General features: G+C 38.6%; 1 protein-coding gene across 5 annotated transcripts in view; it reads left to right on the forward strand.

The window, feature by feature from the left end:
* NSF (N-ethylmaleimide sensitive factor, vesicle fusing ATPase) overlaps positions 1-20,421 on the forward strand; it is a 76,726-nt gene that overhangs the window by 26,089 nt on the left and 30,216 nt on the right. For all 5 annotated transcript variants that reach the window (XR_003085959.2, XM_007421750.3, XM_007421749.4 and 2 more), the window contains exons 8-12: positions 4,133-4,288; positions 14,511-14,710; positions 15,586-15,751; positions 16,782-16,856; positions 17,977-18,164. Coding sequence is in view for 4 of the 5 variants with exons in the window: in XM_007421750.3 (XP_007421812.1) it covers positions 4,133-4,288; positions 14,511-14,710; positions 15,586-15,751; positions 16,782-16,856; positions 17,977-18,164 (785 nt within the window). In the remaining variant the exon portion in view is untranslated. The remainder of the gene's footprint in view (positions 1-4,132; positions 4,289-14,510; positions 14,711-15,585; positions 15,752-16,781; positions 16,857-17,976; positions 18,165-20,421) is intronic.

The raw sequence follows: 20,421 nt of genomic DNA on the forward strand, positions 1-20,421 counted from the left end.
CTGATGTGTAAAGTGGTTAAATATATTTATTTCATTTTTAAACTGCCTCTTAGAAATATCCTTTTTTCCAGTAAATACTCAACTTAAGGAGCATGCAAAAATGTGCATATGAAGGAGATGAATTAGGGGGAAAGTTGGTAAAAAATGAATACATTAGGGAAAGTATATATTAAAATGCATTTGTTAGATGTATTTTTTTTTTCACATTTACTCTGACTGTTTACAAAACCTGCTATGGAAGAAAAAAATTGGAAGGGGGAAGGAAAGTTAAATGAAAATAAAGTTGACGCATCTGTCCATCTTTGGCTCAGGATGTTTCCAAGCCTTTCCCCACTCCAGCAAAAATCAGCATCAACCAGTCACCCTATAGTTTTGAAGAGTGAGAGATGCTTGGCTCATCCACGTATTCTGCCTATGGAGAGCAGGTCATTTCTTCTTCAAAGCTCATGCTTGTCTTTTCTAACCATGGCCAAGTATATCTCTGTGGTCTGGCTGGGGAATTCTGGGAGTTGAAGTCCACATATCTTCAAGTCACCAAGGCTGAGAAACACTGGGCTAGACATTCCCTTTTTCTGCTCCTTTTTCAGGAGACAAAAAGCTACATCACTGACCCCTGGGAAAGCCATCCCATAGAAACTGTTTGAAAGACTGATGAGAGATGTTTTTTCATTTTATATTTTCATTTGGACCTGGGAAATCTCTCTCTCTCTAACCTTTAGATCTGATATATGCAATATGCCATGCCTAGGATAAAAGGCTGGTAGTACAGATCTGCCATTGATTCTGACCTTTTATGTTGGTAGATAATTCCTTTGAAGGCTTTTATCACGGTCTATATACAATCTATGCATGGTTTCATGATTATACATTGTATGTTGTATAGTATGATAATTGTGCATAGACCTTATATTTTAAATCAATTTGTAGAATATTTTTGAAAGTTCTCATCTACTTAATTTAGCAGGACCTTGCATTGCCTTGCTAATTTTACTAATGATGTTTTAATTTGCTAGATTATAACCCCTTTTTTAGATTAGAGAAATCTTGTGGGATTTGATTGTTAATGAAAATGTCTTGTGGAGTGAAGGAAAAACCATGATTATTTTGTTGTCAAAGTTTCAAATACCACTCATGGCCAGGATGTGGCAGTATCGAATAAGAAAAATAAAGTGGAAAAACTGAGTGGTTAACTTTGCTGCTTCCCTGGAAATAAAATAAAACACTAGAACCCTGCAATTTAAAAGCTAACCTTTTACCTTAACTCAGTTAATGAACTTCCATATGACCTCCCTGCACCTCTTTCATTGCCTTGTAACACTGTCATTCACAAAGCTGTCATGACAAAAGAGTTGTAGCAATCAACATTTCTTTCTCAGAATCTAGACTCTAAACCAAGGAAGTAATCCCACAGACCCACCCACCCTTTGATTCCAGGACTTATGGCTTCAAGCCTCCAAACTTTCTTTCCTGTCAATTTATACAGTCCCTTGTAATCAAAGCCCTATCTGTGGTCTTGTACCTCCCCCATTATTTTCTTTATTCCTTCTCGTTCTTGCTTCTACTTCTTTTTGTTGTTCAAATCCTAACAGCCTACAACTGCTCCATTTTATCGAGCACTCTTTTCTCTCATAATCTCCAAAGCCATTAATGTTGCTACCTAGATCTTCTGGCATGGTTACAGGGTGCCATTATCCAACACACTGCACATAATAACAACAACACACTTCAGCAGAGTTCCCGCTTCTCTCTCTCTTCTTAAGGCCTTTTGGAGAAACCAAGATGCCAAACACAGATGTCTTTGCAGGCAAGAGAAAAAATGCCAAAAAGCTGTCATATACAGTAGGAAGAGTATGGGTAGCAAGGAGACTAGAGAGTGCTAGAAATAATGAGAATTAGAAAGCAATAGAAAGAGAACTGGAGAAGAAAAACAGGGGGATGTAATGTATGTATGGACTCCCAGAATGCATTTTGTCAGAGCTCCATCAACCCTTTCAGCACCATTCAGATGTTCTGGGTTTCAAGTGCTGCCAAGTTTTTTCAAAGCCTCTTCTCTAATTAACCTTTTCTTGCTCTAGATGTGTTCTCTTCCCTTTTCCTTATTCTTATTCCTTACCTACCTTTCCTTCACTCTCATTTAGACGCACATGCCAGCTCTTAGTCTTCTTTTGACTTTTAATCCTTTATTTCCTCCACTTTTCAGGGCCTGCTCTCATTCCTCCTTCTGCTCTTTTGTGAGAATATAGTAAAAATATTCTTATCCTTTAAAAAGCTTGACAGACTTTGCTACATAAATGGTGTATGATGTAGGCCTCAGTTCCCAGGATTATCAATAATGGCCATGTTGACTGAAACATTCTGGGAGGGGAAGTCCACATTTTGAAATGCATCCAGGTTCAGAAAGGCTGAACTATGCCAGCTCTAATTCCCTAAGTGATGGACCTTACAAGTTATAGACCTGCTGGATTGGCTTTTCAAGGTCAGAAGTGTAATGGAAGGCAGAAGTGGGTGAACATTAGCTAGGTCTGAATTTATTGGTAGAACTCTGAATCATTTGCAATAGATCAGCAAGGATTCCTGGTACCCAAGTGTGGTAAAAACAACAATGTTGTTCCTTATCTTCAGTTATTCTACTGAAATTAAGGAAACAGATTTTTGTGGGGACTCTATCAGTTTAAAGCACAGTTCTGAGCTCTAGAAGAGTTACTACATGAGGCTATTGCAGGGAAGAATTTAGTGTTGTGGAAGCCTCCGCAACAATAAACAGGCATACATAAAACAATGCTGTTACATATTACTGTAGCCATTGGTTTGGGTTTTTTAATTTTTTCTTTCCCTTTTAGTATTAAGAGAAGTATGGGATTGATTTTTAAATGTAATTTGTTTTCAGAATAGATAATTGAAATGAAGGACAGGATCTAGTTTATCAATAACTACTATGTATCCTGTCTTGAAATAAATCAGTAATTTTCCTGTGTGCCAATTAGAATCCTTTATGGAAAGAATGGTTAAATATATTGGCCCCTTGATACTTAGCAGCTAAATATATCCTCCCCCCCCCCCATTTCCTGCATTAAGAAAAAATATTTTTACCCTTATCTAATTTCCTGAACTTAACCATATTGATTTACAAACTTTTTTCAGATTTTTGACTTCCACTAGTTACTATTTAAGATTAATTAAAGTATTATTGGAAACAAATTGTTGATGGAGGGAATCTCCTGCATTTGCAAAAAGATAAGAGTGTCATGGCTAACTATTATCATAAACTTATTGTGCCTGTCTATCTGCCTACTTATGCCAAACTAGCAAACATCCTTTGTTTCTGTTTCAGCCTCAGATTAATCATAGACAGATTTGTAGTTTGGCACTGTTGGAATATTACTCTTAGAGGAAAGCGACTAGAGTGATGGCTAGTAGATATATGGAAAACGTAAATATAATCCCTCAGATGATTACAGTGTTCTGCAGATGCTGCTCTCATGTTTTCAAACATATTTCCAAATCCATGAAATCTAGAAAGTTTGTTCTCCTAAAAGAAAAGAAAAGTATGGTTTTCAGGTATTTCAACAATCTTTTATAACCTGTCATGTGACGAGCAAATAGCAAATGTTCGTCTGTCCCAGTTGAAAAAACAGGTATTCCAGGGCAGTTTCTGGGACTTCCAGCTAGGCTTATTATATCCTTGCTTTGTAAGAAAGCAGACCAGAATTTTTAACTGTCCTACTTAAGATAGTACTTTCTGTTTGCATGGAGTCTATACATGAAACCTCCCCAAGTGTCCCTTTTTATTAAAACATGGGAAAATATGAAAATAAAAGTTTGCTTAACTAAATTCTGGTTAAGTCTGAAAGATTTGTGTGTGTATGTATTCTAAACATGGAAAACATTTCGTATTTCATATGACAGTGAAGCTTTCCTCAGTCTTTCAATAAATTCTTAACTAAATGAGTTTCAAATGGTTCTTGGTTTATGTTCTTAATTATTACAATTGCTCTCACCAGTCTTCTATACATCAGATGTGTGTAATAGTGTATTTGAAATTTACTGTAGCAACCTGAATTTATAACGCAGCCATCTGCAACAGTTCTGATAAAAATAATCATTCTTGAATTTGCTTTTTTTTTTTCTGTAGGCAAATCCAAAACTCGGGAAAATCGTCAGTCTATCATCAACCCTGATTGGAATTTTGAGAAGATGGGTATTGGAGGTCTTGATAAGGAATTTTCTGATATCTTCCGGCGGGCATTTGCCTCCCGAGTATTCCCACCTGAGATTGTGGAGCAAATGGGTTTGTACCAAACATAAAGATAAATAGATACTACAATATTGTCTGAGCCCAGTGCAAATCACGGAAGTATCTTACAAACTGAAAATAAGGAACAGGATAAGGGCCAAGGCATGGATGAAAACATGGGTTGACAGGGATGGAATAGAAAATGCATGGTAGCAAGTAATGCAGAAAAGACTTGTGAGATAAGAAAACTAAAATATAGTTTTCCCAGAGCCCTTAAGCTGGGTAAAGTCAATAAAAATACAATAACCTTTTCAGTGTTCCAGTGCAAATAAAATCACTTTGTATATAGGCAGTTGGTACAGATTGGGTGGTGGTAGGTTCAGTGCACAATCAGCATGTGCTCTAAAGCTTTGGAACATATTAATTCTGCCAACATAGCCAACTGAATGTTCACTTAGCTCTAAAGTCCTTACGTGGCAAGAATTAGGAATTTCACTCAGCTGAAGACCAAAACACGACTTGAAGGCTCCTCCCATGAGGACGGTATCTACTTAAACACTTTCAAGTTGCTCCTGGGAGATGGACAGGATTGGACAAATTGCTTTTTCCTATAAAACAATTCGATTGACAGAGAATTGGAACCATTCCTGACTGTTTCTAGATTGGCTATTCTGCCAGCTTCAAACTCCTGATGATCCAAGCACACTCCTTAATTAAAACTGGAAGCATGTACCGTTCTTATGCTTCAATATGTTTCATTTTAGAGTGTGATAAAGAATGAGAAGGAAAGAGGTGGCAGAGATGCAGGGGGCAGCCTTTCCTTGTCTCATGGACTTGTTCTACCTCAACCAATTCAAACTTCTTTAATTCCTGCTGGCTAAGGATCTAGTTAATTTTTCAGAAGTCAGCTAAAGTGTGACTTCCTGCCAGAAGATGATGGGGACTGAGCCTCTTATAGCCTGAATGCCTGTTCTCCTGACAGGCTACAGTCTTCTTCAAATAGGGCTCTTGCTTTTTAGTAAGCAAAGCTTCCCATTCCAGTTCCATTTTCTTTTCGACAGGCCCCTCCCTTAGGCTAGAGAAGCTTATCTGAAATTTGAAGAAGAGTGCCGCTTCCTGACACTCATCCTTTTTCTCTGCATTAGTTATAACTTGCTTTTCCAACTATATTTCAGGGCTCAAATGCCAGGTTGACATCTGTTCAGGTTTGCCACAATAATTCATGAGGGGAAAAGAGAAGAAAGAGTTTCTTGGTTCTGTGTATAGCAGGAGCAGTTCCTTTCCCTCTCTGTCTTTTCTCTTCCTTACCTTTCCCTGTTCTTGTGCCTCACAAATGAAGAGTGATAAATATGCCAGCTGTAGCCTGGTGGGATCGATCATCTGCACTACAGTTTGCTTTAGAATGTGGGTTCTATAACTCTTCCTTTTGCAAAGTGGAGGGGGAAAAACAGGATATAAATCAACACCATTCTGCCAAATCTACAAAGGCAGCCCTATTGTGAGGCAGTAGATTTGGACTGGTAGATATTGGAGGTAGTTTTGACCCTGAGGTCATCCAGTCTACCATTAAAGTGAATAGTAATTGTTCAGAAATACAGTATGAAGGAGGAAGAAACATGTTTGTTCACAGTGAAGAAGAAGTTGCATTGAACCCCCCTCCCAAATGCCACAGAGAAGCTTATTAGTTTGTTTTAACAACAAAGTGGGGAAGCTTGTGGCATCTTAAAGGCTAATATATGCATAGTGAAAAAAGCTTTTGTAGGCTTCATCCAGCAGTATCAAATGATGAAATTAACTTGAGTCCAGAGAAATTCTTGCTGCAATAAATGTAAATGTTTGAGGTATGTTGGGCCTCTTTGTCATTTCCCAGATCACTTGATTTTTATTGTCATTTTTATTTTATTCAAACAGAACCTCGAATGTTTGTGAATTAAGGGCCTTAATTATCATTTCAATGATCCAACATTTAAGTCCTATAGGTATTGCCCACAAGCATTTTCCATAGCTGCAGTTTCTAGGAATATTAATAGATAGTACTACGCCATAGGCTATAGTTAGTGAAAATGATGCCTGATAGGTGTGTATCATAATGAACTCCAAAATAGAATGGACATGTGTGCCAGTTTACTTATATCAAAAAACTATATCCAGAGAAGGAGACACTAGATTTATAGCTCTGTATTTGACAGACAATATCCATGCTAGATTTTTAAAAGCTGTAGAAAATTGCTGGTGATATGGACCAGTAATAAAGTTTAAAATACTGCCCACAATTGATGGCTGAAACAAGGTTAGGTGAGCTGCAACCCATCCATGCTGGTGGCCTTTCCTGTAATCTTCAAGCACGTTTTGGGCTGCCTTCTCATTTTGAGCTCTTAGAAAGTAAGGCTGCTGGTGTGTCTCCTCTGCGGCTGTGATTTTGCTAAAAGCCTAAAATTACAGTAAATGAAATGTAGTTAAAATAATAATAATAAAAAGCAAGCTTTCAGTCCCACTTTTGGGCTCAAGTTATTTTTAAATATGTGCAATTTTTACTTTTAGCCCAGGGCTTTTCTCAATGTGTATTAGGAATTCTTGCTTTAATCTGATTTTCTTTTTGTTTGCATTCCATCAGAAGAGATAATTGTTCTCCAGTTTGCATAAATCCTAGAGGGTCTATTGGTTCCAATTCATCTTCTTTCATTGTCATTTTTTTCTGCAGGTGGTCTTGGTTTTACTGTAGCACTGGAGGCCAATAGATATTATGCTTAAACACTTTCTAATCACTAGAAAGAGCCACGATGCATTTAGTTATTATCTTATCTGCCATAGAATAAAACTTTCCTATGTTCTGAAGTTCACTGCTCTGACTCTTACCATTGGATATGAGTGATGTGTGATAGGAAGAGCAGAAATATATAGAACATGGTTACAAAAATGGTTACAGGGATTGGACTTTTTCAATACATTCTATAGAACTCTGTCATTTTCACTGGATCTCAGTCTGTTTCCTGGGCCAATGTCATATGTTGGTGTAAGCAGCTGGAATTTTGGGCCTGGACAACAGTCTCTTGTAACTATGCAACCTTTTGTTTAAAGTTTTGTTTTAATTCCCAGCTGCAGTCAAGCCTAAAGAAAAGTACATTTACTAACATCCAGTACTTACTCTCCACATCTGTCCTATCTGTCTCTTGTTGTCTTCCACACTGTTGATATTTTGAAGTATAGCCTTCAAAGACAGGAGGTAACACCATGTCTCCTTTTGCTTATGAAACTCTGTAAGATGTTGTAGAAATGAATGATGTTATCAAAATGATAAAATCTTTTTGTCACCTGGCCATGTACTGAGCAATATGAGAAGTGTGGAAGTTTGAGTGAATGATACATCGGGAGCTACAGCAAAACAAATACTCCTGTAAATGGTATTTCAGGGTGGCATTTGCAAACTAGCTTAACGAGGTGGTTATCTCCTTTTAATTTGTATCAAATGTCAACCTACTGAGAATGCCACACTGACCACATTGTCTTTGGACCTTGATGTATCTCTTGCTGTGATGAGCATAGTTTCCCATGTGGATTGTGTATACTAGTGGGTGAGCAAATAATTAAAAACTGGTGCCCTGTTTAAGGAGTGACCTTTGATTAGCAAATGGCACTAAGCAGAGGCATTTAGATAGACCTATCTTAAGGAAGAGGCTGAGTTTTATAAGCTCTTTGTTAACAATGCTGACATTTGGATACACTGCCTGCCTTTCTCTCAGAAGGGAGATAAGGTGCAAATGCAAGTATTGCCCCAGTGCTAGAAGAGATATGGAGTGGCCTCATTTTGAAGTTTGTCATCACCTGTCTATTTGAAGGGAGGCCTGTCTTCATGTTTTCAGAGTCTTCCATGTTGGCCAGGTGGGGACACTTTGTACAGAGACTTCTGTTGGTTGCAAAGAGGCGAAAGTGTGGGGGAGGGCTCAGCAGTAGAGTATGTGCTTTGTACGGAGAGGGTCCCAGGTTTAATCTGTGGCATTTCCAGCTCCTCCAGTTCCTGCCAGTCAGCTCTACTGGCTTTTACCCTTGCTGATGTAGTATTAAACTCAGGGCAGCCCTCTGATAGCTGGTAGATTCAGGGCAGACAAAATATACTTCTTTGCAATACTGAACAGTTTAATTTTCAAAGAGGATTAGGCAACTTTATGGAGTGGGATGGAATAGGTCCATTAGTACTATTAGGCCTCAGATGGAACTTCCCACATTCAGAGACTTTATATCTGAGTGATCTATGATAATGTTAAACCAATAGGAAGTGTTATTGCTCTCACGGCTTGCTTCCAAGCTATGCGGAAGCATCTGGCTGAGTACTGCTGGAAACAGCACTCTTGGTCTCATCTGACAAGGCTGTTCATGATGTTCTGTAGAATTCTGATTAGATGGACTAGGAGAGAGCTGTCCCAGTCTGAGACCTTGGTGAGCTACACAACTAGAAAGTACCATACTAAGTTAGAATTAATAAACTGATTTCCTGTGTGGCAGCTTTGTAAATTCATATTGCTCTTTGTCAAGAATAATTTCAGAATGTTTGTTTTTAGTGCAAAGCTTCCATCTTACAATCAAAGCTTATCATATGAAGTGGAATTTGGGGATTGGGCTGCATGTTCTGAACATACGTAAGGTCTGCTGAGTTATCTCACCTGGCTTGTGCTACATTTCTGAAGCTTCTGAATACTCATGCCATTACCCATATGGTTAGGGGACTACAGGGGCTTTTATTATTTATTATTTATGGTCCCAAGCCAATAAAACAGAAGCTTGTAATATTGGTAGGTTGTCCTTAAGAGCTATTTCAGAAAAGAGGTTATTTGTAATGGCCGGAGACCAGGGACAAACAGAGTAGAAAAATATTTCTCCCTGGATCTCTTGGCTTGATGGACTTTTTAGAAAGTTTTGCAACTGGTCTGCTTCAAAACTTGTAGCAAAGATTGGCCGCCCTCACAGAGTTATAATAGATTTATTGTTCAGCTGCCAGCAGCATCCTTTTTCTGAATGCCTCAAGTTTACTCTCTTCAGAATTAAAATTGATGGCAAGCTTTATTTTAACCTTTCATATTCTACAAATTAAGACTATAGCTTGGAAAGTATATAACAATAAGAACTACCTGAAAGGGGTTTCATTAACATTCTGGTATGATAGGCTTTGGACCTCAGCCATTATGAAAGTGGTAATTTATAACTTAAAACCATGAGAGAAACCTAGTAGAGAGAGTTTATTTAATGCCAACTATAACTTTATCTTCTTTTTTGAAAAAGCCATATATAAGATATCCCCTGTCTGAAGAGTTTCAGAAACTTCGGGAAAAATTAAATGTACTGGGAAAAAAATTATACTTTCTGAGGAGTATTTAAAAAATATATAAATATGTAGGTATAAGAGACCCAGTTTGGTGTAGTGGTTAAGCCACCAGACTAGAAATCAGAAGACCATGAGTTCTAGTCTCACCTTAGGCCTGAAGCCAGCTGGGTGACCTTGAGCCAGTCACTCTCTCTCAGCCCTAGGAAGGAGGCAATGGCAAACCACTCCTGAAAAACCTTGCCAAAAAAAAAAATGCAGGAACTAGTCCATGCAGTCACCAGGAATCAAAAACTGACTTGAAGGCACACACACACAAAAATAAAATTTAAAAAATGTAGGTGTAGGAGGGTTTGAAAATTAAAATTAAAAAAAAATTAGGATATTCATTAAAACCTGCTCCTTAATTTCTGTGTAACTTGTTGATTCTGGAATTCCACATGATGTACCATGAAGATGTAGGGTCAACAGCCATATGAGTAACTTGGTAGATTTTCTGCATCTTTAATAATAAAAGATTCGAGACCTTTCCTCTGCAAAAAGATAACAGAGATATCTCCAACAGAGGCTGATGAATGGGAAGCAAGGCTACATCTGTAAATTGTACAGATTTACAGGCAAACTCCTCTACATAGATGCATTATAGCTTCAAAGGAACCTTTAATAATTTCATTTATTTCTTACATGCAGTCATGGGGGGGGAGCAGAGAGAGCCATAAATTGGGAAATGTGCATAAGAAAAGGAGCATACATTTGACAAGTACACAAGCTTATCCCTATTTATAAGAGCTATAGCTGCCAAGGATTAGAACTGAACACATGGGCCAATCTTTGAAATAACAGGCCTAAGAATCTAATATTGGAATAGTAATCCGGCGCCCTCCAGACGTTTTGGATTTCAGTCCTAATCAGCCTGGCTAGTAGCATTGGATTGTGGAAGTTGTAGTCTGAAACATCTGGTGAACATCAAGTTGCAAATCTTACTTGTGCTCTCATAGCAGTGGTTTATTGTAACAGTACCTTTAGCACTACAAAGCAAAGTTTCATTCTCTGCCAAGTCGGTTTCCCTCCACTGAAGTCCTGTAGCACTAAAGTTTCTGCTGGAGTAAATTACTGTTATCAGAAAGCATTACTGTGCATGTGCCCTTGAGAATTACTTTTTGGTATCACAATCAGATGAGAGATGATGTATCTATGTATGTCCATGTGCAAACTCTCAGTCGTTCTAGTTATGTGCAGTTGTTTGATAATGGCATATCTCAAGTAGATAAAATCTTTGGGTGTATCCCTTTACTTTGTGGCCTCTTACTGCAAAGAGACTAGTGTACAGCATCAAGGGATTACATTCATCTGGCTTGCCTGGCAACAGAAATTCCCTAAACTTGTTTGTACAAAATCTGTCCTGACTTGTCCATAGCCTTTTTGTAGCCTCTCTCATCTTAGCAAGCTGGGATTCCCCTTTACTGGCATCACTCATCATTCAAATCCCACCTCACTGATTTTTGGCTACACAAGAGATCGTGTTCCCCATATGCTGAATTAACAGGTTCTTCCTTGACACTAATTTGACAAGGATCACTTTTAATTTATCACCACCTTGCTGGTTCATGTGTATAATTAGTCTTTCACCTCCACTATATTTTTTTTCTTTCTTTCCCCCATTTGCATTGAGTGTTTGCTTTTTTATCTGTCTCTCTCAAATGCCCAAGAGTTGACTAATACATTTTTCTCTATCCAGCTCCCCATCAGGGTAATGGCAAAGCAGATGCATTAAAAAAAAAATTACAAATGTCAACAGTGTGAGTCATCGCAGCCATTATTGGTTGCTGTGACTCAGCCCATCTTAAAACTTTATTGCCTTTCCAACTAGAAAGCCCACCTGAGCTCTTTCTTTCTTTCTTTTTTTTTTATCTGCGCTCAGTCGTTACCGACTGACGGGTCCTTGTAGTTTTCAAGGCAATTGTTTCGGAAGTGGTTTGCCAGAGCCTCCTTCCTAGAGCAGAGCCCAGCTGGTGAGCGCAGGAGGCGGGGTTTCCGTTGCTTCGCGCCCTTTTCGGGCGCTCGCGGTTTTTCGCGCTTACCGGCAACTGCTCCCGACTCCTTTTTTGCAAGGCGCCGACAGCATTTTTCCTCCCACCGGAGTGAGAGTACCCATTTATCTACTCACGTGAGTTTTCGAACTGTTGGGTTTACAGGAACTGGGGAGGAAACAGGAGCTCACCCTGCTAACGCGAAGGCTGGACTCGAACCGCTGAAGCGTCGACCATTTCTGGCTGGCAACTTTCAGCGTCATTAAGCCGCTGCGCCACCGCGTCCCCCTTTCTTAGACCTAGCTGAAATTCAGAAACTTGGTATAATATAGTTCTGTTAATTCATCTTCAGAAAGATCCCCAAGACTCTGGCTGCCAGAAATAATTTTTAGCCCTTTTGACCAGTGCTTCCCTTTAGCCATCCTCCAGTAAGTTTATTCTTACACCCTGATGCAGAATCATTTTCTGTTTTTCTGTTTTATTTGCTTCTTCACCACAATAATTTTGGTAATATATGAAACCTGGCATAGGATTGACACACAAACAAACAAACAAACGGCTGTGTCCTCCAAACATTGGAAAAACTGGAAAATCTGAAAGAGAACTGAAATATTTTCAGGTGTTTGTAGAAGAAAGAAAAAGGAAAAATATGAATGGGCAGGAGAAAATGTTATGATTCACATAAAAAAATCTGAAATGTCACCTCCTCTGACTAGACAGAAGTGGTCCCTCTCATTTATACAACCATCCATGCAATACACACAAGACGTCAGTATGTCTTTTGATGCAAAAAACTGCTGTTGGCAAAACTTCTATAATGAACTGCTAGCTGTTGTGCAAAATGCTATTCAATACCTTTTTTAAGTGTATTAAAAGTGTATTATTTTTGAAATAATCACTACACTTTGAAAACATGTTCTTATTTAGTTATAATGCATGAGGATTTTCTGTCTGACTTTCCAATAAACTGGTTTAATTGCTTCTGCGTCCAAGCATTTTGCCTTTAAAAAAAAAAAGGAAAAACTGAAAATTCCAGCCATACCCTGTTTGTGGTATGGCCCTGTCCACTTTTCATCATCTTCTCACCTGCTGCTATTCTCTCACATGCATACAGATGTTAAGTGTAGTACCTAGCATCAGAAGGCTTCCCACCCATCTTAATATTTCTGTTCGGTACATTTGCTTTAGACTTAGTCTTAGGTGACTGAGAATGTTTAGAAATAAAACCACTCAGAAAGAAAGTGGTAATATTTTCTTATATTCCTGATATTGTCTAGATACTTTTTTTGATTGTGCAGAAATTATTTGCACTTGTAAATATAATTTATAAAACACATCTACTTCTCTCTACAATATTCCTGTTTCCTTTCCGGTTCTTCAGTACTTTGAGAATTGAGAGGTAGGACAGTGTACAGTACATACAGTAACCCATATTACTATGTGGAGACTTTTGTTTTGATCTCTCATTGCATTAAGGTGAAAGCTACAGACAAGAAATAATGGGGAAAGAAAGTTTACTCGGATGATAACTGGGTATCAGTGCATCTCCTTGACACAGTCTGTCAAACTTGAGTCTTAATTATGTGCAAAAACTTTCTTTTGAATTTTGACATATTTTCAAGGTAGCCTTACTAATGCCATTCAGCCCATTATCTTTACACTGCAGTCTGGGGCAATTGTGGTAGCTGGAAAGACTCACTTGCAAAACGTCTGCATTATAGTCCATTGTTTGCTATTAAGTATTAAAAGTAGTTTTAAAAGGCAAACTAAAGATGTTGCCAGATTCTGAGCCTAGTCATTAAGCCAGTTGAGCTGTGGAAATTTTAAAGCATTCACCAAAATTGTGAAGGAAGGGAGAGGATTAGTCTGCTTCATCCCATAATAGCTAGCAATATTTGGAGGTGACCACTGGAATTGGATGTGTGTCTGTGTGAGTGCATAACGTGAGATTTAAAAACTTGGTTGCACACGCTATTGCCTTTCCCTTGTAATATAGCAATAAAAAGGTTTGGGGCTGGCAGCCAGTTCCAACCTTGGACTGTTTAGCCTAATTAGCATAGAGGAATAGATTTCAGAAGAATAGAAAAGAAAAAGATGTCTCCTTTCAGCCTAAAACACCTTCAGAGATTTCCTTCAGGAAGTCTCCAGCCTGAACAAGAGCCCTTTTGCAACATGTTTCGGTATAGCTCTGCAAATAACAAGCTTGACTCATCAGTTTAGAAGAGAAATGGAGATCACCCCAAAATATGGTATTAATTTCTGTATATGCTGGGAGTTCTCAAGAAATACAAAAATCTATGAGAAGAAAATAATTGTGTGACAGAAACAAAAAAGGGAAGTAATCTGCTTGAGCTTGGAGTATTCTGGAGGAGCTGCTGGAATCAGAGGGATATCTACCATGTGCTTTATCCCCCCCACCAACAATACATGATAAAGTTTTCTAGCTCCAATTTCAGATTTCCTTCTACAGAAACAAGGTCATGTGTCTATCTGTTTGACTTAGTCAGTCCTCTCCTTTCACTTACTAGATTTAAAACCTCCACCCTGATATGCTTAACATATTTTTGCCAAGTACAAACAAGTACATATAGTACTACATCTAAGCCAGTGCATGGGTGCTGTTATCATCTGTTGTCCCTCAGAAGTGAAAGTAGGTTTAGCAGTTTCCAAAAAATGATTTGTAGGGCAGATTTATGTGGGAACGGGTTCTAGTCTGATCCAAAGCTGTCTGTAAATTTTAAATGATAATACCCATTTGGAATTGTACTTATGGAGAAGGCCCAAGAACAGCTCTTGACTGGTGTGATATGATATAAATATAAGTTTTCTGATACGTTTTGGTATGAGTAGCAGGTTTGCACCAGTTATTGTTCTGGGCAAAGAAAGATCTTCTGTTAGCTTCATGACAGTGTTCTCTCTTCTTTCCTTTTAGGCTGCAAACATGTGAAAGGCATCCTCTTATATGGCCCTCCTGGCTGTGGTAAGACGCTTATGGCCAGGCAGATTGGCAAAATGCTGAATGCCAGGGAGCCAAAAATAGTGAATGGGCCCGAAATCCTCAACAAGTACGTCGGTGAATCAGAGGCCAACATTCGCAAGCTCTTTGCAGATGCTGAAGAAGAACAGAAGAGGGTAACTTAGAAACATGAAAAGAATCACATGGTGTTCTGTTCGGATTAGGATTTAGGCTAGAAGCAGATACAGCAGAGCATGTGTTACTGCCAAAGTAGCAACCTGTGGCACTGCTTTTCGTCTTGTCATGTAATATCTGTTATTAAGAAATGTGTGGCTTGAGATGACATCATTGTATGGCATGTTTTCCTCCCCTCATGAACAATGAAGTTGATTATTGTTTTGCAATTAAAAATAAGTAGATGGGAAAGAAATGACAAAGATAGAGAGATTTTCTTTTTAAGAGTCTCTGATGTGCAGTTTGAGATGTCGTAGCTCATGGGATTGCAATTTTCAAAATGATACTGTGGGTATTCTAGAGGAGGAAAAGAATTTGGATCCATTCCAATGGTTGTCAGTCAATTTCAGAAATCTTTTCATTTGGAAATTCAGCGTAGCCATGTGTCTGGCTACCCTAACTATAGAATGGGGCGGTGGAAGGCTGAGACAGGAGAGTTGATTCAGGCTGTAGATAGAGCTACTGTTTTCTGTTCCCACAGAGACTGACTAGATGATCTGGGAAGCCAGTAAACAGTGCAGGAGTGCAGTAGCATCCTCCAGCAAATGTTTTCCAATACCTGGAGCCACTGTGGTAGTAGTAGTTAAGGAACTGGACTAGGATTGGAGAGATCCTGGTTCAAGTCTATCATTAGCTGTGGAAACTCAGTGTGTGACTCTGGGCTGCTCACGTGCTCAGTCTAACCTACCTCTACCTTGTGCTTTTCCAGCTCAAATGCTTTACTTTTATTCTGCATTCCTTAAAACATCATCCTGTAAAAGCTATTCGAATAAGGATGTCAGTGGTTTTATGGCATGCTTTCATTTTTCTTCACCAGCTTGGGGCAAACAGTGGTGTTCACATCATCATCTTTGATGAAATCGACGCTATCTGCAAACAGCGAGGGAGTATGGCAGGCAGCACCGGGGTCCATGACACTGTTGTGAACCAGCTCTTGTCCAAAATTGATGGAGTTGAACAGTTGAACAACATCTTGGTGATTGGTATGCAGTTGCCTTGTTCTTTTGAGATGGGGACTTTGCCATAGCTCCCTGCAGAGAGGGATGGATACAAGGCTTTTATTGCTAGTTCCCTTTCGAATGTCTCAATCTTCAGAGTCCTGAGATTAAAACAAAAGTGCAGAGCCTTCGACGAGGGATTAAGCTAGACTATTTACCTTGCATGATAGGAAATTATGGGCCATTTATATTCAGTCTTAAGAATTATTAACCCCCAAATTGACTCATCCTTAGCTTTTTATATTTCTTACAGGTCTTTTGCACTAAATTTTTACACCATTGCTCTTCAAGGAAGGTTTTAAATTATGATATTTAAATTGACAACTAAAAGAGATAAAATAGAGCAAAAGGTATTAAAACGTTGTGACAGCTACTTGAAAAAGAAAAAGTAAGAACAAATCTAAATAATATTGGTGGAAGAACCAGTTCCTAAACTTTGCTGGACTTGTGCTAGTGAGAGTGCAAGGCAGGGTGGTGGTATTTTTCTTGTCTTTTTCCTTCTCTCTCTTCCCTGTTTCTTTCATTACCACACAATATCTTAAATTTGTTTTCACACAAACTAGTTTGCATATTAGTTAGGATCCTATCCATGTGATCATTCATTTGAATAGTATAACATAAGTTGGCAGCTCGCAGATATCAGATGCATCAACATATCCCTAAAACGTATTTTGGAACTTTGGATATTGCCAGGTGTTCAAGTCTGTTAACAGCCCTTTTTTCTTTCTCTCATTATTTTGTTCTCTCTCTCATGACTAGATGACTCCTACACATGCAGCTTTTGAGATCCTTTTGGGATCTCCATGTATAAATAAAGGGTAAACAGAACAGTCTCACCTGGTGGGAATGCTGTGTTTGAATTGCCTCCTTGGCTGAGCCTTGCTTAGTGGAAACTTATAGCAATCAAGTATGACTGCTTAGTGCCTAGAGGGCTCGGTCAGCTAACCTAAGAACCAATGGTAGTATCTGGGCCTCCTCTTTTTCAAGCTAGTAACAATTTTCTTTTGATCCCCAGGTATGACCAATAGGCCGGACCTGATTGATGAAGCACTCTTGCGACCTGGACGACTGGAAGTGAAAATGGAAATTGGTAAATAATCAGGGTAGCAGTTGCTATCAAAACCCACAGGCAGGCATCAGAAAGGTTTGGTAGGAGACTGTATTGGCTGCATACAATCCTATGACCTCAGCCACTTCCCATAATTTACATTATCTTGAAGAAGGAGGATGTGCAATAGGGATTCTCTTGAACATTACACTCGTAGAACCATGATACTCATGACTGGAAAATACTTGTAGAGATAGAATTCCTACAAAGCAACCTTTGCTGCAGCTCCCAAGCCATTACTTTTTATACCTTGATGCAAATTGCAAAAAACCCCTTATTATCTTTTATAATAAAGATATTCATGCCACTCTTTTTTGATTCCCTGCAAGTAGCATAGAGAGTCTTTGCCTCTATGTGATCATGCACAAATGGTTGAATTCTTATATTACAAGAATATCTTATTCTTAATCCATGTTAGCTCGCTATATTAAACTGCAACAAGCCTTAAGCTTGCATCCTTCTGTCTTTTTCATTTTCAGCAATAGAGAAGGACATTTAATGTTTCCTTTCACATGTTGGCTTGTTCTTATTATTCACAAGTTTCCTAAGTTTGGATGCTGTAGGTAAATACAGCTACAAAAGTTTAAACTATTTATCCATTGCATCTAAATTTGGGAAAGTACAGCTGTGATTTGGATAGGACACTCCTAAATATTCAGGGCAATAGTCTAGACTGGGGAGTCCAAAAACATGGCAAGAGTTGTTGGTAAGAAAATTGCTTGGATGTGTCCATGACTCTCCAGTCAGACATTAATAGTGCCTAAGTATAATCAAATGATTCATAAATCCCCATTACATCCTAGGTGAAAAGGAGGTGCAATGTCCACTCCACTTTCTACTCCCGAAAAGCCTGCTCAGAGGACTGGGGTTTGGGAAAGAAAGGTTATTACTTCACCTGTTATAATATTGCAGTCATGGGAGAGAGTGATAATATCTAAAGAGCCTTTCTCAACCTGGCTATCTCCAGATATGTGGAGACAGTTACCTCCAGAATTTCCTGACTAAGATGCTGACTAGAAATTCTGAAGTTGCAGACCCACCTTATCTGGAAAGTTCACTGTGGAAAAATTATTTGAAGCAAAATGATAATTTCTCTGTTTAGGCTTGCCTGATGAAAAAGGTCGAATACAGATTCTCAACATCCACACATCAAGGATGCGAACCCACCAGCTGCTGTCTTCAGATGTTGATATTACAGAACTGGCTGTGGAGACCAAGAACTTTAGTGGTGCTGAACTTGAGGGTCTCGTTCGGGCGGCCCAGTCCACAGCTATGAACAGACATATTAAGGTTTGCTTCTTCTTAGCACTACCCCATCACTTCAGATGGCACTAGATCTGAACTCGGGCCCCATCCCCTTATGCCTCTCCCTTTTTTGTTCTTCTTATGGAAGATGTGTGAGTTTTGCTTAGTTATAAGGAATTTAAGAGTTAACCCTAAAATGCAGAATAAATCTTTAAATAATCAATATTTTCCCTCTCATTCTTGATTTGAATTTAACATTTGTGGGGGAGAAAACTTTAAAGAGTAAAAGCAGCTTTTCAAGGGTGATTCATGTGGTTTCTGGGGACCAAAAAAAGATGAAAGAATATTGAAGCATGCAGTTCTTCCTGCTGTAATCTGATGGTCAAACTAGATAAAATAGGTGTCCACCCTGTTTGTTGTCCAGATGTCTACATCTTTCAGGCAGTGTGATACAAAACTGAAAGGAATTGGATCTTCTTTCCCTTTCTTAGCTCTTTATGCACCACTGTCCCAAGCTCTTTTTTGTTGCCTGCTCATTTCCTGTTATTGGAGCCAGCTGTTGGAGGCAGGGTTCATCTTTGTTAAATGCTAAAATAAGACACCGCAGGTACATAAACATCAAACATGGCTGGGAAAATGATGGTATTGTGAGACTGAGGGTGGATGAAGCATTCCATCTTGGAATGTTCTGACTCTGGAAAGGACTTTTCTAAATGTTCTGGAGCTAGTCTAGCCTCCATTTTGGAACAGTCTGGGGTTGGAATGTTTCCTTGATAGAATGTTATGCATACCTATTTTTCAATGACTTTCAGTTTGGAAGAAACACTTGGCTGCCTGTTCATATGGATTGGATTTTTAAAGAAATAACACTTCAGTGCAAAGTTGTGCTTGTGCTTGTGTTATTCGCTTGTCAAAGAAGACAAAGTATAAAAGTACACAGGCAAAAAGCATGCTGATTTGAATATAGATGCTAAGATTGATACACAGGTAGCATGTATGAAATTGATCTGTATCTCCCTTGTAATAGCTAAACATCAAACATTCATCTCCTTAGTTTCTGAGGTTTCTGAAGTTTCATCAAACATTGCCCTCTTGGTCTACTACTAGATATTGAAATGGGTTTAGATTTTACCCATATAGTATAATGAGTTAATTATTCCTAGTTGCACAGAGAGGATAAACATCTACATCACTTTTATTACTTAGCTCCTAAAGGCCTGATTTCATAGTGAGATGTAGTTTGGAGTCTTTCTCTTTCCTTTCTTCTCTTTCTCTTCTTTTATTTTCTTTTTCTCTTTCATTTTTAGTTGTAAAGGTCACTGCTTTTTGCAGGAAATGAGTGATGTCAGATGTGAAATGTCAGGGTGAGAAGGTTAGAGATTAGCTGAAACAAGCTAAATGAGTTTTTTATATTGGAGAGTGTTGAAATGCTGATTTTTGTTAGCCTGTGACTTTAACAGGTGTTGGGCTTGGAATGCATCCTGGAACACATAGCTCTTACTGTGTATGCTGTGCAAATGGATTTGAGGAGGGATGAGAGCCTTGTAGTTCATAAAAATGAACCTTAAGAAAAATGCACTTTAAGGATGATCTAAAATCCATATTGGGACAATATTTTTACTATGGCAACTCAGTAGTGCAAGCTTCCAAGTTCCTTGGTGCTGATTTAGTTTTCCTAGCTCTATCAAGTCTTCCCCATCTTCATCCCCAGTTCAGAATCGCTTATGAAGCTATTTGGTTCCGGCACATTTGTTCAGTACCATCTCCTTTCTTAATGTAATGGTTTAATTACTTAACCTTTAGAGGACAGTTGGAAATATGGAGTGGACTTTATGTATATAGAAAGATTTTATGCATTCTCACAGTAGTCGCTTTTAATTGCAATCCAGGTGTGTCCCACCACAGTACCTTTCCAGTATCTTGTGCACCTAACAAGGAAGCATTGAGGACCCTCCATAACGAATCACGTTGTATAAGAGCATCAGAGAGAAGATGCCTTACTTCCTACTGGGGACTTCTTATGAATGAGGAGTAGAAAGCTCTGAGTTCAAATCAGCCATTTTGCTCACCTGTCCTAATTACACAAAGTACAGCGGCATAGACAGGAGCAAATAAAAAGGAATGGATGCGCACATACATACATACATACCCATTTATTCCTTTTGGGAGTAAGCAACATTATACAAAGTGCAGAAAAGGAGTAAGAAATAGTAACAGTAATTTATTTGTATGACATAAAGCATGAAATAAAAAGAAAAGGCAATATAGTTAAAACTAGTTTATACCAAACTGTTCATTATAT

Source organism: Python bivittatus, unplaced genomic scaffold, assembly GCF_059951505.1.
Source record: "Python bivittatus isolate LINGU-HERP-01145 unplaced genomic scaffold, Pbiv_v1 ctg000410_np1212, whole genome shotgun sequence".
Lineage (NCBI taxonomy): Eukaryota > Metazoa > Chordata > Lepidosauria > Squamata > Pythonidae > Python > Python bivittatus.